The following is a 23,929-nucleotide window of genomic DNA, read 5'->3' as shown; positions in this document are numbered from 1 at the left end:
TATAAACTTTCAAAAATGTCAAAAATTTAGAGGATTGGATGTTACCTGTCTTCTGTGAATCTCCACTGCCGCCTTGTGGCAACTGCAAACCCGTGCAACCTAAATGCATCAGGCCCCCTGAGTTAAGCTCGACAAACATGTGAATGCATGATAAAATGCTTGTTATACATCCATGAGTGTAAACGAGTACAGATGCTTTCTGTACTCCCTCATTTACAAAAAACAATATCTATCTATCACTTCTTGATTTTCTTGTGTGATTTCCTGGATGCTGAATCGGATGCCATTCATGTCTGCTGCTGTAACACATTTATATGGGGTTTTGTCACTTCAGCCTGCACTACTATACTGCACAGAAGACAACAGTCAATAAGAGTTGTGGGGAAAAAGCCTTTTGATTTCAAAAAGGTGGACTGAAATGTTTGGGCAAGGTTACACTACTAATGGTGTATGTACTACTGAAATAATAAATTTGAAGCAGTTGTGTTTTGTTTTAACTGACACAAATAAAAGCTGGACAGAATAGTCATTTAGCATTAGTCAAACACACATATTTGCATAACTGTTCCTTGAAGCTGTCATGTAAACAGTTATACTGAATTTTGATTCACATTCTTGAAGTTAAATATGCACCTAGTGCTTTGCTGTATACAAATTAATTTTATGTATTAATAAAGTACTGGTTTTGTTAGGTCTGTAAATGGGATTGTTGAAACAATCTGAAACTGAATTAAATAACTTTATGCAAAGTGTGGTACACTTAATTTAAGCAAGCTTAGCTTGGTGAATTAGGGAGAAGATGATGACCAGCTGAAGAATTCTCTTGTATCCTGATTCTTACCCACATGACTAACAATTTGAGTGACTGAATCTGAAAAAAAGGATTTTATTAAGTAGGAAAAGGCAAACCTGAAGACACTGTTTTTAAAATTCAAGATGGAGATTGATTTTCTTGTTACTTTGATTCAAACTGCAGTAAAATTTTCTCATAACAGTTTGTGATTACATGGCCCCCTCTCATCTCCTTCTGTAAAGGAAATAATTTCAAATTGCTGTTCTGCAGGCACTCCCCAAGATCCTGAGTCAGATTGCCCCAGCATTCTGCATGGGCAGCTGCAGCTTTGTAGTGGAAAAGTCCAAGGAATCTACAGCACGGGTTGTTGTCTGGAGAGAGATAGGAGTACAAAGGAGCTACACAATGGAAAGCACGTTATGTGGATGTGACCAGGGCAAATATAAGGTAAGAAGATATATCAGTTAAACTTTTCTTTCTTTTTAATTTCTTCCATTTGCATTGGTATCTTATTCTATAACCCCATTTGCTTGCTTGCTTGCTTTAACTTCTAAAACCTTCTAAGGTCTGGGTACACTAATGGCAGGATGAAATTACATAGCTTGCAATATTATAGGTTGCATAACAGTTATGCTTATGGGCTGTTTTAACAAGATTAATATTAATCATTGCTTATAACACATATATATGCGTGTAGTTAAAAAACCCCAGAACTGTTCTGTCCAATAGATTTCCTTAATACATGGCAATAAAAATTTCCTTAATACATGGCAATTTTAGACTTCACCATGGCAGTTCATGATTCTTCAGCAGGTATTTAGTAGTGTCCCTCACAGAATTTTCCTGTGTAGCTGAAGAAACAGGCTTATAAGTCAAAACACTTTCATATCAGGTTACCAGCATTATAAATTACACATCGTCTCTTAACTCATTATAGTTGTTTGGCTTCTTGAAAATTCGTTTTCATTTTCTCTTCTTGAAAAGTATTAACAGGGCTGTGACCTTGTTTTCAGTGTGTCAATAGTAGACAACATTCATGGAAGAAGTTGGTTTCCTCTGCCTGAAAATAGAGCTTAGGAATGCTAATCAAGAAAATGATCACAAGCCTCGAATAAGGTGTTTGACAGAAAGAGGATCAGAAGGCTGAGATCAAGGATAGGGTGGGACAGAAACAAAAAAAAGTTGGAACAAGGTATATTTAGTATATTAATGTATGCTCCAACATCCATGCTTGTCTCCCTAGACAGCAGGAAGACAGACATTTTGGCAGGAATTTTGGTAGGCCTGTAAGTACTAAATTTTGTCAATTAATACAGAAGCATTCCTGCTGTTGTCAGAATATTCCATTATTCCTCAGATGACATCATTATGGAGCTTTAAAAAAAGATAACTGATCCAACTTGCTTATTTTGAAATTTCCAGAATGTTCTTAAACATGAATCTTCATGCAGTGTTGCTACAGAAAGTACTTAAGAAAAGTGAAGAGCTTTGTGGACAAACTTTCAAGATGCTTAAACCTCCAAAGCCCTTCTTCTGCAATGAAGGAAAAAAATGGCTGGATTCTATGGAAGAATCATTTACTGAAAAGGGAAGAGCATTCCTCTGTGTAATATAAAGTAGCTGATAAGATAAAATTGCTGTTCTGCCATTCATTTTTTTGGAATAAAACAATTTGTGAGCTCATAGTCATCCTCTGAACATACAGGAAGATTTTTAATTATTTCTTCACTAGGCTAATGCTCAGACTTACTAAGAAAATATATCTAAAAAGCCAAGTTGACTGGACTGAACAAGAAAAGAAGAGCATTTCTCCAGTGAGAAGCTGAAAGAGATAAAAAGGCTCAGGCTTGGGGGGGGGGTTTGGGTTTTGTTGTTTGGGTTTTTTTGTGGAGGTGTGATGGTTTCAGTCTAGGCCTTCCTGGAGACCAGCTTGTAACCAGGAATGGGGCCAGCAACTCTGTCAATAAACTTGGGGTATAAATTAAATTATATATATCACAATATGTTATTTTAAAACAGAAATCGAACTGTAGAAATTTCCTCCCCTCCTACTCCCATCCCAAAGGACATGAGAGTTCAGACTCTCAGATACACAGACTGGACTGTGTAAAGGTCTGAAGCACTTTTCCAGTCTTATTCTGGTTTGGCATCATTGCTGAATTTTGTTCAAAGCACAAAGGGGATTACTGAACAATTCAGTTCTCTGTGGAAGAAATACTGAGTCTTTGCCAAAGCTGGGTAATATCTGAACATCAGTTTTTCTTTTTATTCTTTTTCATTTTACTTGGAAAATGGTGATGCTAGACTATTTCCAGCCAGGAAGCTGTGGAATTGAAGTTAGCAATTCTTATCTGAATTTAGGATCTCTAATAACAGTGTATCTCTGGAAGCAATCTTTTTTCAACTGATTACATGGAGTCTTTGTAGTGTGTTGAGAATTAGTGCTGCAAATATTGCTCAGTCATCTGCAATTCAAGATGTTGAAAAACAACCTTTCAGGGGAAAAGATTCTCCAGGATCTACTATAGTGCATGTTTAATATGGCAGACAAAAGAACAATGTTTTTGATAATTTAAGCCACCTGAAAACTGAAATCAATCCCTTTCCTGATTAGAAATTACTAAGTTTAGGAGTATTGATAACTTTTGAAGTTAATCGAAAAGATGTTGTTATGTGGAAATTTTATGATGTACATGAAGAGAAGACTTTAGGAAATAAGGATTCGGTTAACAAACTTATCAGTTACCATGATTCTTCTGTCTTTAGATTTTGAGTTCTCAAGAATGATTATGTGTTTGTAGCCTCTGCAGAACACAGAAGATCAACATGATGTTTTGCTGTCCAGCTGACTTCTCCAAATCTTAATTTGGTTAAGTACATATTACAGGAACATTCTTCTCAACTTGAGGTCACAGTCTGTTGTGCCTTTGCTTTGTCTCTTTGCTTTCAGGTAGCAAAGTTAATCACTGAAACGCTCTATTCATGTGAAGGTATCTTCATTACACAGTTAGTAAGAAAGACTTCAACCTTCCATCTAAAATGTTACTGTCTAGAAGAAAGACAATTGTATAAAATGTAAAGGAAAAGGAATGACATTTAGCTCATGTTTAAAAGAAAAGCAGCTACTTGCAGGTGGCTTGTGCTTAAAAGCAATGTCTTTAATAGGCTACAGTTAAAAGTGCTAGAACAACAGTTGAGGATAATTACAAGATCAAGAAAAGGAGTGTAATTATGGCTTCTGTGAAACTGAACTTCACCTCAGGTCCCTTAGTGATGGCAACTGATGACGATGATTATTATTATTTCCTGAAACACACTTTGAGTCTCTTGTTTCATGGAAATTATGAGGTTTGGCTGCTGGAAGAATAACAGTGGATTAAGAAATTCAGTATTTGGCAGTTGTGTGGTATTGCATTCCCCTTATCATTTAAAGAAATTAGAGAAGTAAATCTAGACTTTGCCATGGGCTTTTACCACAATTTTGTAGACCCTTGAGGGTAGTTCATTCTCCCAGTGTTCCACAGTTATCCACCTCCAACCTGATCCATTTAGTTTTCTCTTAGTTGTATCCTATTTCTGCTGTGCTGAAAATAGCAGCCATGGAACATGCACACGCTATTTATCTTTCTAACAATTGTCTTTGCACTTTCCATCATACTTTACTCTTATTCCTTTTTCAAATTAGAGAGGCTCCTGTTATACATATCCTGTCTATAAGGAACCTACCAGCTAATGATGAGTTCTTCAGCAACAAATGTAGACGCTGATTGGAAAAGTTTCTGAACCATCAAGTTGTGCACATTAGTAATCTTTGTAACAGTGAGATAGATTACTGTTACACTTTTCCTTCCTCTTCTGCATACTTGTTGCTTCTTGTCCTTAACGTTATTTTAATCTCTTTAGGGCAGGGGCTGTGTCTCCTGTGATTAGCATAGTGGAGCCCCAGCTCTGTTTGGGGCCTTTGAAAGTTAATGATGTGCAAACAAATATAAAACAAAAACAAAAAATTGGCCTCTGTGGATAAGGTACTACACTGAGTGAGGAGAACTGATTTCTGTTCCCAGCGGGGTCAGTGACATGCTGTGAGACACTGTGCAAATCGCTTCAACCCTCTCTGCCTCCATTTCTCCATCAGTAAAGTGAGGATAATTCTTCCTTTATTAATAAGTGCTTTGAAACCTACAGCCCAAAAGCATTATAAAAGAGGTAAGTAGCATTACTATTAAGAATAATACTCAAATATCCAACTCTTCTTCACTGCTAACAGGTTTCAGTATCATTTGGGTGGAGGATGGCACTGTTAAGAATGGTGGATATAGCTTTATCTTTCTTGTTGCTGTAAAGCACCTTGTTTATGAAGACTACTGAGGGAAAAAAAGAACTCACAAGAAAATCAAACTTTCCATCTATTAATCGTGTGTATGTTCAAAACAGTACATGAACAATGTGTGGGCTGAACCATTTCTGGAGCAACATACTTTCTTTTAAACCTTGCATTTTAAAATGCATTGTCAGTGTGGCAACACATACAAAGCTTATGTGTTTTTTTTTAGCTTTTGGTAAAAAGTTTTCTACTCCATTCTTTTTGCTTCATGTATTTTTCCTACTCGATGACTCACCAATTCCTGTCTCCTCTGCTTCCCTGTTTGTTTTGTCAAAGCTTCTTCTTAACTAATCTTTACATTAAGAGGTTTAGAAGATCCAAGCTAAAACCCTTTTAAATTCTCCAGAGATACAGAAGTTGCAAAGGGGGAGATGGAGCTGCGTTGTGCCATTGAATTTGCTAGTGTATATACAGTTATAACTAGCCAATTCCATAACTGTTGAGGGTCACTCTAGACCATGCCCTTTTCATAAAGTAGTTGAGGTCAGAGGTTATGCCTCTGTATACTGCACTCCTGACTAAATTAAAAGTGTAGTGTTATCTGATGGGAGGCTTTATCACATATGTGAACTTGGAGAGCATTACAAAAGTTCTACCTCCTAAATAGTCTTTGCAGAGGAAAATGCCTGGGTATATCATTCAAGTTAGAAAACAACTATGACCTTTGATAATTTGTTTGTTAGTTTTAATTACTAAATGTGTGAATAAATGCTTTCAGAATTAACACATAGCCTCTAACTTATAGGGGAGAAGAATATCTGTGTCAAGGAGTAACTTTGATGTCTTAAATAGTCATATCTGTGTGTCAGAACATACCAATGAACTTAATCACAGCTACAATATTAATTTTCACTTTTTTCATTCTTATTAATGGAACTTACATTGAAAAATCTTGTATTTGAAATTAATTTTTATAAATTTTGTCTCAATTTTTAAAAATTATTTATACTTATAAATTTGGACATGGTCTCTGTCTCTCTTCAAATGCTACTGGGTAAAGAACTGTTAATGCTGATGTGCTAGAAGTAGACTGGAAAGCTCAAAAAAAGTGAGTGTCTCTGTTCAGACTTAGAGGAATCATCTAGTTATTTCTGAGTCTCTTCTGTTATTCTTGGTAAGAGTTTACTCTACAGTTCTTATTTGTTCTGTCTTTAAACCAAGAGAATGTATTGAATAAAATAACAAAATGTTGACGTAGAGTAATTCTGCAGCATGTGTGGTTCCATCTGCATGTATCTATTTTGTATTTTTTAAATCTCATTTTCAAATTAGGGATTGCAGATAGGGACAAGAGAACTGGAAGAGATGGGAGCAAAATTCTGTGTTGGCTTACTGCGTTTAAAAAGAATGGCCTCATCCTTGGAATACAATTTGCCTTCTAGTCTGTTGGATATTGAAAATGAGCTGATTGAGTCAAGCTGTAAAGTGACAAGGTAGTACACATTTATTATATTTTCTTTCTTTGGGGGGAGGGGGGAAAATTGCAGTTTCTCAAGTGATGTAAAGATTCTTTCAAAAATGTTCTTCCACTCATCAAAAATAATGTTGATGTGTTGTAATCTCTTACTGTAACAATAATCTGAATATATTGGAGAGCTATTGTTTTAATTGCTTCAAACTTTGAAAGAAAACAATACAGGCTGAGTTATACTATGGGTCACATTTGTTGCTGGGATAAACACTGGCAATTTTAATGTCATTGCGGGGTTATTGTAGGCCATAAAGCGCAGTAGTAGGTCTTAAGTCTCAGTTGTCTCTTTGAAAGTTTGGGGGTTTTTTGTTTGGTTGGTTTGGTTTGGTTTTTTTGTTACTCTCTACAGTATTAAAAATGTGTTTAAATGGACTTTAAGTATGTGAGTTAGAGCACTAAGAACTGTAAGTTTTTATTCCAAACATTTTTTTTTCCTGTATCTCCTCTGGTGGAGATATATAACAACATTTAGAGAATTTAAAACATGAGAAATAAAGTTTGGGTCACAAAAGAAATATATATGCTCAGTAACTAGGTTATTAAGTTTCCAGTTGATGGGCTTGCAAATGTATTATTGCATGTTTCCATTCATGTAATTCATCACTCAAGTACAAACATGTACATGGTAACTAGGGATGCACAGCAAAGTGTGATTTCAAATGTGCAAGCATCTCTTTATGAAAATACGGTTAAAGAACTAATAAAGCAAAGTTCCAGACTTCAAAAAAGCATTACACTGGGAAAGAGTAAGGTTTACACTTGGCATACTAAGAGATGAAATAATTGAATTGGCTGTAGCTCCAACTAAATTAAGAAAATAGAGTGGAAATTTGGGAAAAAATGGAATTTATTACTGTTTTTGTGCAGCTGACACAAGCAAGTGCTTGAAACTAAGACTTTCTTTGGAAGTAAGATTAATGAGCAATTTGTCTGTAGATGGTGAAAAACTAGCAGAGCTATGGGAGGCCATCTATAGCACCCTATTGAAGGGGGAAATTGTGTTTATTTTCAGTATTTAAACACTAAAGTGTTACTGGAATGTTGAGTACTAAGAAAAACTGGACCTTGTGTTCATGCTTAGCATTTACAGTTAATAATGAAAAGTGAAGGTGATAAGAACCATAGAAGTAACAGTAGGAGACTGTCTTAAGGAGGTGAATAAAAGTGTGTGAAGATTAGCTGTGATGTGTAGGTATCTCTCACTCCGGTGGTGGTTGGATCCCCAATGTCATTTGCTCATTTGTACGAAATCAGGGTGCTTGTAATGGCTGGATTTTTACTGTCAGAAAAAGTTTGTGCGTGGATAAGAGTGAGTTAGTGATTCCTGAAAGAGACAGGATCAGAAGGCAGTTTGGGACTAACCAAAGAGGGGCTTTTGTAAGTATGTAAGTAGTGAAAGGAACACTAAGGAAAATATGGGATCACAGATGAATGAGGCGGGAACCCTGATGACACAGGACACGAAAAAGGCTAAGTATTTCATCGCAGTCTTTACTAAAAAGATTAGAAAGTTCAGCTTTCAGTACTCTTAAGGACCCGGAGACTGGGGAAGTCTGGAAGCAAGAAAGGCTTACCCATGGTGGGAGAAGCAGGTTGGAGAATACTTTGGCAAACTAGTCTAATGTAAGTCCAGAGGTCCTGCTGCACCCATAAGTACTAAGGGAGCTCACTGATGTTGGGTGATGTTGGCGTGAAGCCATTTTTGAATGATCATGATGACTGGGCCAGGTGCCTAAAGACTAGAGGAAAGAAAATGTCATACCTATGAACAAGGAGGAGGATGCAGGAAACTACAGGCTGGTCAGTCTCACCTTGATCCCTGGTAAGGTAATGAAAGAACTAATTCTGGAAAGTATTTCCAGCCACATGAAGAAGAGGTGATGAAGTATGGGCTGGATGGGCAAACAGTGAGATGCATTGAAGATTTGGGGAAAGGTCTTTTACCTTTCCAGCCTGCGCAATGGATTTTTTAGGTGAGACACAGCCTGCGCTGAACTGAGCCCACCCTTTAATCCTAAGGTTCATCTGCCGGGGCCAAGCAAGCTTGGACAATGGCAGTGAGGTCTTCCGGACGTAGGTTTGTTTAGAGTGTCCTTCTCATAGATGGATGGCCTCACAGGGCTAACGGGTTCCATCTGCCTGGGAGGGACTGGGAATTGAACCTGGGTTGCAGCGGTGAGAGTCCCGCATGCTAACCACTAGGCCACCAGGAGTCCCTGAGATGCATTGAAAAACTGACTTAATGACTGAGCCCAGAGGACAATGATCAGTAGCACAAAGTCTAACTGGAGGCCAGTAACTAGCTTTGTACCCAGGGGCACTGTACTGGCTCCTGTCTTGTTCAACATCTGCATTAATGACCTGGACACTGGGGTGGAATATTCCATCCAAAGTATCCAGATGATACCAAAGTAGAAGTGGCTGATCCAGTGGAATCTTCACAGGCTGTAAAAGTGGGCTGACAGAAATTTCATGAACTTCAACACTGAGTGTGAAGTCCTGCACATAAGGAGGAACAAACCGAGACACTAGTACATTATGGGGGCTGACCAGCTGGAAAGCAGCTTTGCAGAAAAGGCAGTGGGGGTCATAGTGGAGACCATGACCATAGTTGAACATGAGGCAGCAATATGCCCTGGCTTCAAAGAAGGCTAATGATATCCTGGGCTGCATTAGGAGGAGTTTAACATGGTGGTTCAAGGAATGTGATCCTTCCCCTCTCCTCAGCACTGGCAAGGCCTGCACAGCTGGACTATTGTGTCCAACTCTGGATTCCTCAGTACAGGAGTGTCTTGGAGAGAGTCCAGTGAGGCCCCCTAAGATGGTGAGGGGACTAATGTACCTTCCATAGGAGGAAAGGCTGGGAGAGCAGGGACTGTTAGTCTGGAGTAGAGAAGGCTCAGGAGGCATATTATCTATGTGTACAAATACTTAAAGGGAGGTTGTACAGTAGGTAGAGCCAGTGGTGTGTGATGACAGGCTAAGAGACAATGAGCACAAACTGTAGAGGAAATTCCATTTAACCATTATGTACATATAATGGTGTGTCCTAGTTTTGGCCAGGACAGGGTTGATTTTTTACAATAGGTGGAAGGGGGCATGGCCAGACCCCACTGTTATTTAATACTATCTCGTGTGATTTGCCATGGTCAGGAGTAAGGGACTCTCTTTTCCAACTGGGAGGAGAGAAGGCATGACAGGCGGTTTGGTGGTGTTTCACTTTCCATGTAAATTGTTTCTTTGTCTTGTACCTTTTGTTAATAACATTGTTGCTGTTATTGTTCCTTTCATATCACATTGCTCTTTCCAGTAAATTGTTCTTATCTTAACCTGAGCAGGAGGGGGTGGGGAGCAAGCAATGGCATCTGGTTTGGGAGAGTCTTGCTGGGGGACCTGAATTGGGGAGTAGTGTTCCTAAACCATGAAAAATGGTTATCTATACTTTTATTGTGAGGATGCTCAAATAGTGGAACAAGCTTCCCATTGAGAATATAGAGTCCTTATCAGTAGAGATGCTCAAAAGCTATCTGGGTGTCGTCCTTGGCAACCTGCTGTAGGTGGCCCTCCTTGAGCAGAGGTGTTGGACTAGATGACCTCCAGAGGTCTCATCCAACTTCAGCCATTCTGTGAAAAGAGGGAACCGTTTTTAAGTCTGTTCTCAAAAGGCACTTAATGCTGGTATTGTGGGCACTTCAAATTTGAGTGCTAATTTAAGTAATTGGAATACAAGGTTCTAAAAATCACAGTTTATTTGCATTTGTCTCCCTCGGAACTTATGCAGTCAAGCTTCTGTTCCCTTAGCATGTTTTCCCCCCATTTCCAAATGGAAAAGATTAAACTAAACATAATACTAATATTGTATTAAGAATGACAGGTTTGTTAGGGTCTGTATGCAATGAAACAAAAACACGTGACTGCAGTCATAACTGTTAGGACTTACTAGACTTATCCTTTGCTCAAAAAGTTGACCTCTTTTTGGAAATTCTAGCCATTTCAGTGATTCTTTTGAGGCTCATTGATGTGTTCTATAACATGTTTTGTTTGTTAATTTGATTTAATTATAGCAGCAAAGCAGTCTGAGCTTTGGGACTCAACATGTCTAGAAAATGGTAGAAAAAGCAGACAGCCAAAAGAAGCTGTGGGAAAGGAAAAACTTGATGAAAAATCCGTTTCCTGCCCTTTGTCTTACACTTAAGAAAGCACTACAGACTGGTGAAGCAAGGAGTGAGGGGTATATGCAGTGAAAGTGCGTCCAAGGTCTTGCAAAGCATTTCTCTCTAGGCTGTCAGAAGGAAACTGGATTTGTCCTATTTTATTTCGCTCCCCCTTAATAACTCCTGAACTTTGCCCAGACATTTGCATACATCTAATCTTCTTCATCTAGGAGTAAAAGTTTTTTCCTTCTTACTCTGCTGCACTGTTTGAGCTTTTCTTGGCCTTTCTTCCAGTACCTTAGGAGTACCACTTTGTTAAAAACATGGCATCTTATGCTGCAGCTTTTGTGCTGTGTATCCCTTTCAAAATGCTAGGAAAAAAAGCTATTAAAAATTAGACCCAGAATTCATTCCAGTGGTGGGTCTGGTAGCAGTGCCCATGCACCAGGCCCCTTCTCTGACCTAAATGAAAGTGATTGCTTTTAATTCTGTGTAGACTGTGGCGTCAGAGTACTGTTTGTCTTCTATAGGGCAAAATAAGGAAACTAGTAACCTAGAAAAAAACCCCGAACAAATTAAAAAAAGTAAGTATGATGAACAGATTGTATATTCTTCATACCATTCTTTAAGCTTTTCTTTTACTCCTGGTGATATGATCCAAATATTACTATGGGCTATGTTCAGTGATTGATGAATCCCAATTAATTTGATTCAGTATTGAGTATCACAAAATGTATTTCAGGGTGACAGCACAAAGAAAGTGTGGAGTAAAATTTTTTAACTCTAAAAGTAAAGATACTTAAAAATACAGCTTAAATGGGATTTGGATATCCAGTTTCTTAGGGCTTAGAAAAGAGTTGCATATGTTGTCCTCTTTAGCCTTGGGAATTCCCTTGAGAAAATATCCTTACTACTTATGAAAAACACATGGAGGAGAGCTGCTGAAGGGAACAGCACATGTTGCCTACTGTAGCAGCATTGCAGATCCCTAAAAGACAATATAGGCCCTAAAAAGAAATTAAAAGGGAGAGTATGGAGAAACAATTCCTTTGTGATACTTCATAACTCTCTTTCTCATCTAAGATTTTTTTCTCCCCGACAATATAGTTTTAAAAGGAATCATTTGTTCTTCAGATTTTTCTCTCCTTCCTTTCTCAACTCCCCAGGTAGCTGCAACTCTCCGTACTTTGATAGGGAATATTTCTTAATCTTTTATTCCAAAGTTTTATAATGTAGACACATCCCCTGTAGTTTCAGAAAACTTCTGGACTGCATGGGGATTGAAGTTGGTAATGATTGTGTCTTCCTTGTGGATTAATTTCTCTGTAATTGAGTCATATGGATAATGAAAAATCCAACTATATCTTTTAAGGGACAATTAAAATTTTACTTTGAAAAATTATACCATGTCAGTGAACACGTTTATTAAATTTTAGTATGTTTGGAGCATTAATGTAAATAAGAAAACACGTAGGAGGGTATTGTAATTTAAAAAATCATAGAGTCATAGAATGGTTTGAATTGGAAGGGACATCAAAAATCATCTAGTTCCAACCCCCCTGCCATGGACAGGGATGCAACCCACTAGATCAGGTTGCTCAAAGTCTCATCCAGCCCGGCCTTGAACACTTCCAGGGATGAGGCATTCACAGCTTCTCTGGTCAACCTGTTCCAGTGCCTCACCTGTCCCCGGTGCAGCATCTTGCACTTGGACTTGTTAGACTTCATGAGGTTCTCATGGGCCCAATTCTCAAGCTTTCTGGGTCCCTCTAGGTGGCATCCCATCCTTCTGTTGTGTCAACTGCACTGCTCAGATTTGTATCATCTGCAAACTTGCTGAGGGTGCACTTGGTCTCACTGTCTGTGTCATTGGATTCCCAGATAGTATGCTGCCTGTTGAGCTCCTCACACAGCACGTCAACCTGCTCAAAAGCACGTGATCTATCTGGGCACACTCGCACCCATGATACCCACCTCTGCCTTCAGGTGCGAGGGGAACTTTCAGATTCTGGAGTTCCCTGCAGCTGAGGGTCTTTTGGTCTTCAAGTCTGTTTGGATCTAGACTTGTACCAAGGTGGCTGTGGTCTCCCTGGGTTTCATCCCCAGCCTGGCAGCTGTGACATGTAGGTGCCATTTCTGTTACAGAAGAAGGCTCCTTCCTCTTCCTTCCTGAATAGGATTAAGTGGCCCTTCTGACGTACCCTTCCTTGAGAACTGCTGTACCATGCTCTGACTGCTGCAGCACTGACTTCTGCCACTCTCTGCTGGCAACACTCATGCCACATCAGCCTCTTGAGAGCTGACAGTTCCTCTTGGGTCTCTCAGCTCTTAATCACATTTCCCTGACTGCAGGAATGCCCTGCCCAGCTTGTTCTAGCACTCAGCCTCCAGAACTTATTACAGCTGCTGCTGCTGTTACCCCTGTCACTGCTGTTTCTGTGTCCCTCACTGACCTTAATAACTAAACTACGTTTTAATTAATAATTAAAATACATTTTAGAAAACAATTGTATTAATTCTTGGTGTATTCAATGGCAGGTGATAGAGAAAATACTCTTAAATGGAAGGGGTATTCTTAAAGTTATTCATCAGCATGAAGACCGTAGTATGATATCTGATATATTAGTCAGGTATTTAGGAGATCACCTTTTTACCCATAAAATGTTGTTTAGTTAAGATATGCAGAACTTCAGAATTTCATATAGTATTCTCTTTTAACAGCCATGACTTCAAAGAAAATACAGAGATTGTGGCATCCCTTACATTACAGTACTATAGTTATAGGATAAACAACCTCTGCTAACCTGAGAAAAATAATAGTTTCATTTTAAAAGGAAAAGTGGGATGTGTAGTGGTAGAGGAAGAGGGATTATTGAGCAAGTTAATTAGAAGGACCCCAAGGGAAGGGTTAGGAAATTAAAACCCATAGAATCAGCATGACAGCAGCTAAAAATATATTGTAACAAGATATGGTGAGGATGTGGAACAGCAGGGGAGCAGATAAAGAATTTGATTAAACAGCAAGAAATTTTTTCAGGTGTTTTGATTGCTGCATTTCTGGTGACCCAGCCTCAGTAAAATAGCAGAGTAATAATTACACTTTGCAGATTTATACTAACTGTTAGAATACAGATTGCTGAAAAGTTAAATATGTAAGGTTAACATTTGCTACATCAGAAGAAAATGCGTCATAGGAAAGCAAACATACATGAGTGATATGTGACACAGGTTTTTCCTTCATGTAGAAAGTACTTGGATACAATTTTGTGAGGAATGAAAATTCAAGAAAGGGACAGTGGAAAAATAATCGTAATGAATATTATGGTAACATTTATTTTCTGTAAAAAATGATTGAGAAGTCATGGTGTATTCCTCTATATGGTAGTAGAAAGGTAGGATTATTATGAAGCAGACTTCAGAGCCAGTTTTTATTTTAAAGGTTTATTTAGCTTTCTAAATAGTATCTGTTCTAATCTTTGATCTGTTCTAATGCTACTTTTCTTCAAGAAGGAAAATAAACTATAATAATGATTTTTATTTTATTAAATGTAAAATGACAATGAAAAGCATCTCTCAGTTTTGGATGTACATGTGCCAGAGCGAATGTCTAAAGTGTGTTACAGCAGACATGCTGACTTTGTAACTGTTCTCAGTTATAAACTGTTCTCAGTTCTCTGAATTTCTAGAAGTTAGGGGCATGCCTACATGCTTACACATGCATAAGTATGTAAAATCAATTTATACAACTATAAAAAAAGTGTATTGAATAAATATACCTGTGTGTTTTTCAAGACGATATTACATAGGACATATTATATGAACTGACAGGACACTGAAGAGATGAACTATGTGGTTTGCTTCTGCATCCAGTTCTGTGTTTTTTTCCTTAAGGTAGGCTTTGTTGGTTGCTTTCTTTTAACTGGATCAACTATGTTACTTTAATATCCAAATAATGACATTTATTAAAAAGAGTGGATAGAATTTTTAAGAGCTTTATATCCTATATTATACCTCACTACCATGAATTTTTAGAAGTGATGACAGTAATGCATTAAATGTCCCGTTGTCAGTGGTTAGTAAAGTATTCGTCCTTCTCATAGCTCACTGTAGTTTTCTGTTTCAGTGTTCAGAATTATTACCTAATATTGGTCCAACTTTCATATTTAAATGCTCCATTTCCTGTCAATTGAATTACACAATCTATTCTCCAACTGCAGTGGGAATTCCTTGCATACAAAAGCTAATGAATCAATATCTGTGTTAAGGGATTAGAAGCAGAAATTGCAAAAAAGCTGTGGACTTGTCAGACTGTAATACATCTGGTGAAGTTCTTATCATTTGTTTCTTTAAACAAATGAAACATTTAAACTTTTTATTTCCCCAGCTTCTTTTTTCCTTAAAGAAAGTGTTGGTAGGTAGTGACTTTGTAGGGCAGAAAGTATCACAGGACAAAAGCACAGAAAAATTTTATTCGTTTGCTGATTCTACCACACATTCCTCATGCAAAGCATGTACCCTTAGTGTGTGTTGGGTTCCCCATCTGTGAAATTAAAGAGACTTAGCAAAGATTCTGATTATTTTCTTCATTCTTTGTCTCTTCTAGATGGAAATAATTTTATTTTAAACAGCCAGTTTGTTAACCAGCATAATGGGTTGTTGCCCTAGTTACACCTTAAATAACCTGTAAAGTATTTAGTTTTGTGGAGCTTTCCTTTTTGCATGGCTTATTGAGTACAGGCTTATTTAGTGAACCATGATACAGATTGTTTTGAACATAATTTTTTTTTCCTCTAAGATAGGGAACAATTTTTGTCCTGATATTTGAATTAACTATCAACAGCACAAAACATTACAGTGTGCATGTCATTGAGGCTACAGATAGAGGACGAATACTGTGAAATATATTTATATTCAACAGAGATTGCATTGCAGATTTCAGGTGGTGCATTTAAACTCCTTAAGGTTTAGAAAGAAGCAGTGATTAGTCTTTTAATTATAAAGCCACAGGCACGCTAGGTTTTTGTATGCCTTAAGAGAAAATTCATCAAAAGTAATATGCAAATGTTTCTACAAGTTCTGTGTGATGTTTTTCAGTAAGAACATCCTCACTGTTGTATGAGTTCTGTATGATTTGATTATTAGGTAAAATGCATTACAAAACCTTCTTAGGGCTTAATCTGAATACAAAAATACTTACGAAATATTTAGGAATACTTTATCAATATTTAGTGCTTTTAAGCAGATAGCTTTTTATGTCCTAAGTGAGGTTAGTAAAACTGAGTCTGGAAAACACTTTTTTCCCTTTTTCTTTTTCCCCACTTCTGTTCTAGGCAGGTGAGAGCATCGGAAGTTGTATTTTAACCTTTTTCCAGTTAACACTAAAGGTGTTAATCCTCTTATTCTTGTAGGCTATTAGTTAAGGCGGTAGACCATTCTGTAGGTGGTAGCTCAGTTCCTTAGTTCATTGCCTCAGATTTGCAAGGTTTAACAAATTTTAAGTTTTACCTGCATGCAAATATGTGAGAACCTGATATGAGTTAAGGGATTCATGTGGGAACTTAACATTAGTTATAACCATGACTCCTTGGTTTGTCATCTCTGATATTTATAAAGTAATTGCTCACAATACTTTTCAGTAAAATGTGTGTTTTAATACAGAGGTTTCACAATTGAATTTTTAGACTGTTTTTAAGTTTGCTATATATTCTATAGCAATGGCTGGGTCTTTATGTAGTTGTATTCTTCTGCAGCAATTTCTGATAGTGCTGTATTTACATCAAGTTCTTACTGGACATTAGTGTAGCTAATTTGTCATAGCACATTTGAATAACAAGTTGTATATGACTGATTAATTAATTCAAGGTCTTATAAACATGGCTTTGGCTCCCAGTTGTTTTGCACACAATTAAAAAATCAATACTATTTCAGGTAAACTGCTGCTTTTCTGAGATAATTTTTGTATTACCGTATGTCAGGAAAGGCACAGGGCATAGTCTGAATGCATTAATCCAAGTAAAACTTTCAACATGATTCATGGAACTTCTTGTTCATTATAGCCCCACTACGTACATTTTGGATGAAGATGAGCCTCGCTTCCTTGAAGAAGTTGATTACAGCGCAGAGAGCAATGACGATCAAGATGTTGAATTAGCTGATAATGTGGGTGATTATGAGGCAACTAATCAAGATGATGGACTTTCAGACTCAGATTCAACAAGGATACTCCTTTCTTGAACCAGCTTTGCCTCCAGTAATAGGAAATAAAGTATCCTGGATTTCCATACTCACACACTTCCTTGATGTTTTCTACAAAGGGGATAAAGCTTCAGTTTATGCAAATAACTGAGGCCTGCCTAGCTCAAGGATAATAAATATTTCTGACAAATTTCCATTTGATTTATTTAAGGAATTCTGTGTTTTCTTTTAGCACTGAATAGATAAATTTATTTACTAGTTCATTTTTTACTAAATAGTACTGCATGGCATTTTGTGTCCTTAAACCCTATCTTAAGAAAAATGGATTATAATTTATGGTGTGTCAGAGTACAGAAGGTAATTTTTTGTGGTATGGTTCTTTGAGTTGCTTCCTAAAAAATACATATGTACAGATTTTATAAATTAATTTGTGTATGTGTGTGTATATGGGCGTGTGTATACTGAGGTGAAGAGGTTATTTTTCAACATTATTTCAAAGATACTTGATTGTGTTTGAAGCAATGTAATGCCTGCTCTGAAACCATTCAATAATTACTAAATTAAAAATGAGAACTTGATGTATGAATTTTCACACTTGTTTCTTGCTTCTGATGATTATATGGTTTTGCCACAGTATTAGGTGAAAATATGTAATATCTTTCAGAGTTCTGGAATTTTGCACAGTGACCAATGCAGCCTGTGCTTAGAAGAGCTAGACTCTTGTATAAAACTCTCCCATAGAATAGGCATTGTTTAATTTGAAGAAGTTTTCTCATTAAGTGTACATGACTGCAAGAAGAGGTTAGGTATGTACACTATGTATGTTTAGCTACCCAGATGCTCAATTTTTCTTGTTGAATATGCACGTAGTTAAAAAGTATTCATTTTACTGTCATCACATAACTATATACCCAGTTCAATTGCTTTAATAGGGAAGGTGCATTTTGGTTTAAACCTTTTTTGCCTGGTCGCAGTCTAGTGTTAACTCTGCTCTGAGAAGGAGATTGGACTGTAACTTCTGAGGTCTCATCCAGCCAGAAAAATTATTCCGTGATTCTGTATTCTTCATGTTTAAAGTCAAGCTGTCAATCACGGAGTTTATACTTCTTCATCTTCTCCTGTCATTTGCTAATTCTTACTGCCTCTTGCCTCTGCTTAAGATAAGGTCTAATAGAGAAATGAAGTTGTACTCTGTTGTTTACAGAATTGACATGTTTTGCAATGAAAAATACTTTTCCAAAATTATTTTTATGTGATGTGACCCAGTTGTAGCATTCATTTTCTGCTGCATGTGCAAGGGCTTTAAGAGCATGAAGAATAACATTTCTAAGTTATAGCAGGTTTTTAACTAATGAGAACTTTATGTATGTTTACTCTTGCAAATAAAACTGTATTTTGGAGGGGAAGGTTGCTTTTGATAAAAGGATTGAAAAAGGATAAAATTTAAGAGAATTAACTGTATCAATGATTTTGAGCCAGGAGACAGATTTTCACCATGATCTGCTGTTTCAAATGCAGCATTGTTTGGTAATGCCTGTCCATACCGCCCTGATTCTGAAACTGGGGAAGGGTTTTAGATCCCTTGTGATACGCTACTGTGTTTCTGTTTAAAGGCTTAAATTTATATTAATACACATGCAATATTGAGACGTACAGGTGGAAAAGATGGAAATATTTACATTCTTGTCCTTTTATAAGTTTTTCTCTCTAGTAAAAATTATGTTTCCTTGTGTTCTGTGAAGTACATACTGTGAATAAGAAAATTTACTTAATACCCCATTGAAGAGGAGCTCTCTGCATTGAAAGTAGAGGAAGTTGAATTATTCATCAGTCAGTCCAATGACAGCAGTTCAGAATGCTCATATTGCCCTGTCAGTCTTATACTAGTTATCTACATAAATAGGTTTTCATCCTTAAGGGGTCCTACTTCAGTAGAAGTAGTATTCAAAAATAAAATTATTCAGAAATAATTTGACTTAAATTTCAGGGAGTGCAGGATGCCCATGTTAGTTAACTCCATTGTGCATTCCTTCTTAGTTTTCATTTGAATTTGTATTACCAAACACCATTTTTATACTACAGGCAAGACTAGAAATATACTTCATGCATTTAGAAAGAATTGTGGCTTGGTGGTACAAAATCATCTTTTCCTCTTCAGTAAATATGCATATATGTTCTTCTCATGTTTTCTACAGCTTTTAGTCTGTGCAAAGAAAGAGTTATGAATGGCTTATATAATGTCTCAGGATAATGAGTTTATACATTAGATTCTGATGCAGTTATGCATTAGAATTCACTTATGCATTAGATGTCAGTCTGGCAGCTGCTGGTCTGAGCTTCTACCAGTGCAGTTCCAATGCAAGAGGTGAAACTTTGTCCTTATCTTACACATTGCGGAAAATGCAAAGGTTGTTACCTCTTACATGTTTTGCAGCACTTGCCTTTCCAAAGGTATAGTCTCGTACTCACAGGGATGCCAGTCCACGGGAAGAATTGCTGCAGTGATAACTGCTTCATGCTGTTCATCCCTTCTCTGCTACATGTTGCCATTGTTGCAGCAGTGTTGGCAGACACATGCTGGTGCCCGCATATATGTGTTTTGGTGGGAAGTCTGGTGTTTAGCTGAAAATGGAATAGCTAACACTTAAGCACACACTCCATTCTGCTGCTGTGGCATTTACCAAATAAATGGGCAGAATTATAGCAAAGAATGGCAGCATCTTGGACTGTCACAAATCAGTCATCTAGCATGGTTTGTCCCAGACAATTGACCGTCTTTATTCTATGCATTGGCATTTCAACAGGTTTCTGGTTTTAAATGATGCTGTTTACTATAAGCATGACTGGTTCTGTATAGGCAAAGAACATATCCATATATCTTTCTCCAGTAATAACAACAAATAAGATTATAAACAATAATTACATCAGTGTTATTTACTGTCTTGTTTCCAAATAATTGCTGGATGGTGAATTACTCTAATTCTTTTCCAGGTATAATTCAAATTGCAGCAGAAATTTTGGTATTGTGTCTTCACTGGTGACATCCCCTGGTGTAATGTAGCTTACAGCAGTTTGTGCCAAAATCTTGCCTGGTCATTTTTCAAGGTGGATTGTTTTATCAGCCTGACTTACCAGGGAGAATTGGTTTGAATCCCAAGTAAGACTGCAGAAGCAGTAAACACTGCTCACAGAATGCAAAAATGCAAGGTTTCAGATAGTTTTTTTGTAATGCTATGATAGATATAATTGTTGCAGTGTTATTATGCATGCCCCAAATAACAATACTTATTAATAAAAATGCTTAATAAAGAATTAATTACAATCTTTTGCTTCCCTATTATTGATTAGTAATGGTTAAAGGATTTCTCATCATCGCATATGCAGTAGTGTACCTACCTATAAGGATGGGAGTGTGCCTAGCCTTTTTAAAAGGAGAATATTTTTGTTCTCTGTCAAAACAAAGTCAGTATGCTGCAGGCTTAGAGTAGCATTTGCATATTAATTGACTGAATTATAACTATCTTAAAAAGTTTAATATTTATCAATGTTTGTAAAACTTATGAAGCCTTTGGATGAAACGCAATGAAGGCCATTGCAGAGCACACAGAAGAGCCTGGTGGTGAGAGTTTTTCCCTCCTACACAGCTAATAGAATATTAATCTGATCTATGAAAGGCATAAGTTTATTCTCAGTAAGTCACCGCTTTACAATTCAACTCAGACTGCAGTAGAGAACTAAGTTATTTTTACTATTTATATTTTTGCAGTAGCAATTTTAAAATCTCAGCAATTTTTTGAGGGAAAACTTAAGGTAGATCTAGTTCTATGCAGCTGTTTGAAAAGAGCAAGTGATTACTAGGAATCATGAATGTAACATTTGCAAATACATTTGCAGTTTATTTAACTATACCTGTCATGTTACTTCAAGATTGATGCCTTAAAATGTTGATGCTAAAAAAATAACTCAGGAGCAGTTAATTGAGAGTGAGATAAGGAAAGGGTTTAATTGTGCCAAGGCAATAGATGTTACAAGACGCGCGCCCACTGTGCCTGAGATGTTACATATTATAATAATATCTGTCCAATCCCACGTGTGTCCACCCTGTAACCTTTGCTCTGGTCTGCCTCAGGTCCACCCCCTGAGAATTGGGTCTGGGGGCCTTTGGGACCACTTACTTCATCATTCTCATCATCTTCAGAGCACAAAGGGTACACGGTCAGCTAGTTCTTGTTCAGGCCTAGATATGGGTGTTCTCTAAACAGTATAGGCCTTGCCTTGACAAGAGACTAAACATTCTACTGGATTCGGGGGTAGGATTGATATAGGGTGCATGGAATGGGGTAAGAGGGTTAAGGAATGTGTAAACTACTTGTACTACAGGGTAAGGGAACGAGGGCTGCTGCTTTTAAAATCTACTTCTACTACTTATAAAACTTATAAAGCTTACAAAAATTAGAAAAATAAAAAACTAATAGGGGCTTAAGGCATCAAGATGAACAACTTCCTTCACAAGCTCAGTTGTCCAAACTCCTTTAGGCTGTAGAAGAGTCACAGTCACTCCTAAATTAGTCTAAGGATATCTTTCTTTGATCTCAACAGTTTCTAAGGTCATCAGGATACAAAGCACTTGAGATGTCACCCTGCATCTTGTTTGCTTAAGTAAACTAACTGTAGATTACTTTGCAAGATGGGTTTTAAATACAAAATACCAAACAGCTTTGACACCTAGTAAAGAATACATTATCTTAAATTATGGATGTCTTGGCTTTTTAACAGTATCACATAAAGAATTTATTTAGTCCCTGTAATATACTTCATAACTATGAAACACACCCCGTTATTTCTTCTGTTATTAGAAAAAGTTAGGTGCTATATTTTTTACTTTTTTTTTTTTACAGATCTTTAACTGCTGACAACTGTGCTAATGTCTCAGTCTAAGAAAACAATTATTTTCTAAGAAAACTGGACAAAAGCCTTCCCTTATGACTTCTTTAAAAAAAAGCATAATAGTCTTAATACAGCTTTTGAAGCAATTCAGAGGGAGTCATTGCTGAAAAATATGGGTTTATCAACAAAGGAAACAGCACACCATAGGATTTGTTGATCCAAATTATGTGGTTACCAAATGCCAACCAGCTGCTCCATTTTGTTGCCTCTGTGACATTCTTGCCACAAGATGTTTGTGCTTAGTGTTTGCCCTTCTTTCTGGCAAGGGGTTATTCAGCATGCATTATTTTTCGTGGTAGATTGGAAGAATATATACTAGCAGCACCACATAGCACTACTGTTAATTTTCACTGGACTGAATGCTAACTAATAAAAGAACCTGACTAATAAAATTCCACAATAGTACTTCCATACATGAAACGCTGCTGTTAACATGGAGAGGGGAGATTGACTTATAACAACCTGAAATAGGACTCCGGATTTACAAAGGTAAGATAATAAATGTACGAAAGGATCTGCACAATTTTATACAGGTGTAGTGGTTTGACCCTGGCTGGATGCTAGGTACTCACTACAGCTGCTCCCATCTGCAACTGGACAGAGGAGAGAAAAAAAAACAATGAAGGATTCATGAGTTAAGAGCTGGGAGAGGTCTCCATCACAGGCAAAAGAATTGAAGTGAGGATAATAATTGAATTTATTACAAACAGGATCAGAGCAAAAGAGTGAGAAGTAAAATAATCTTAAAAATATCTTCCCCCCCACCCCTCCTTCCTTCCAAACTCTACCTCCTCCCCCTCCAGCAGTGCAGGGAGACAGGGAATGGGGGTTACGATCAGTTGTTATTTCTGCTGCTGCTCAGGGAGAGGAGTCCTTCCCCTGCTCCCGTGGGGTCCCTCCCACGGGAGACAGTCCTTGATGGACCTCTCCAACGTGAGTCCATCCCTCAGGTAGCAGTTCTTCCCAAACCACTGTCCTGTGGGTCACTCCTCCATGGGGTGCAGTCCTTCATGAATGAGCTGCTCCACTGTGGGTCCCCCACAGGGGCCATACTTCCTACCCGGGGAAAACATGCTCCAGTGTGGGCTTCCCTCCACAGGCTGCAGGTCCCTGGCAGGACCCTGCTCCATCTTGGGCCTCCCATGGGGTCACAGCCTACTTCATGCATCCACCTGCTCCAGCATGGGCTCCTCCATGGGCTGCAGGTGGGTCTCTCCACCCCAGTGGTCCTCCATGGGCTGCAGGGGCACAGCTGCTCCACCATGGTCTGCACCACAGGCTGCAGGGGCCTCAGCTCTGGTGCCTGGAGCACCTCCTGCCCCTCCTTCTGCACTGACCTTGGTGTCCACCTTGTTGTTCTCATGTTCTCACTCCGCTCTTCCCTGGCTGGAATTCTTTCTGCTCAACAACCTTCTGTTCCTAAATATGTTATCACAGAAGCGTTATTATTACTCTTGATTGGCTTGGCCTTGGCCAGCAGCAGGAAGCCTGTCCTGGAGCCAGCTGGCATTGGCTCCATCGGACAGGGGAAGCTTCTAGCAGCTTCTAACAGAAGCCACTCTTGTAGCCACCCTACTACCAAAACCCAGCCACAGAAACCCACTACAAAGGCTAAGAAATTTTTTCCAAACCTCAGACTACCTTTATCTATCTCTTTCCTGCTCACTTCAAAAGATTCTCTTGTCTTGTATTCAGCGATTCTGTTATTCAATTTTTTGTTAGGTTTTTTTTTCCCTATAAAAGGCAACTGGAATCTAAAAATGATGTCATACTACTATGGAAGTCTTTATACAGCTTAATCTGCATAAGGTGTTTTAATTTAAGGTAAGTTGTGAGCTTATTAGAAAAGCTGTCGAGGTCCTAATGAGGTTTGTCCCAGAACATATAGGTCCAGGGATGAGGAACAGACAAGACAGGGCCTTAGCTTTTAGAGAACAGTCTTGCTTCCCTTCAAACTTGAAAATGAAACAAAGGTTATTTGCTTT

At 37.8% G+C, this 23,929-nt stretch overlaps 1 protein-coding gene across 9 annotated transcripts in view; it reads left to right on the top strand.

Moving 5' to 3' along the window:
* The window catches only part of AGTPBP1 (ATP/GTP binding protein 1), a 56,400-nt gene extending 38,811 nt beyond the window's left edge, over positions 1 to 17,589 (top strand). For 5 of the 9 annotated variants that reach the window (XM_027670817.1, XM_027670820.1, XM_027670819.1 and 2 more), the window contains 3 exons: positions 1,064 to 1,240; positions 6,450 to 6,610; positions 16,859 to 17,589. In XM_027670817.1, coding sequence (XP_027526618.1) covers positions 1,064 to 1,240; positions 6,450 to 6,610; positions 16,859 to 17,036 — 516 coding nt within the window. In that variant the 3' untranslated portion in view covers positions 17,037 to 17,589. Of the gene's footprint in view, positions 1 to 1,063; positions 1,241 to 2,215; positions 2,428 to 4,696; positions 4,833 to 4,857; positions 5,000 to 6,449; positions 6,611 to 16,858 lie in introns of those variants that run through there. The other 4 variants (XR_003532148.1, XM_027670825.1, XM_027670824.1 and 1 more) reach the window with 4 other exon arrangements.
* The last annotated feature ends 6,340 nt before the right edge of the window (positions 17,590 to 23,929 follow it).

Source organism: Neopelma chrysocephalum, unplaced genomic scaffold, assembly GCF_003984885.1.
Source record: "Neopelma chrysocephalum unplaced genomic scaffold, ASM398488v2 Primary Assembly neopelma1_96936, whole genome shotgun sequence".
In the NCBI taxonomy this organism is placed as follows: Eukaryota; Metazoa; Chordata; class Aves; order Passeriformes; family Pipridae; genus Neopelma; species Neopelma chrysocephalum.
Note: the sequence above shows the minus strand (reverse complement) of the source record. Positions and strands in the feature narration are given on the sequence as shown.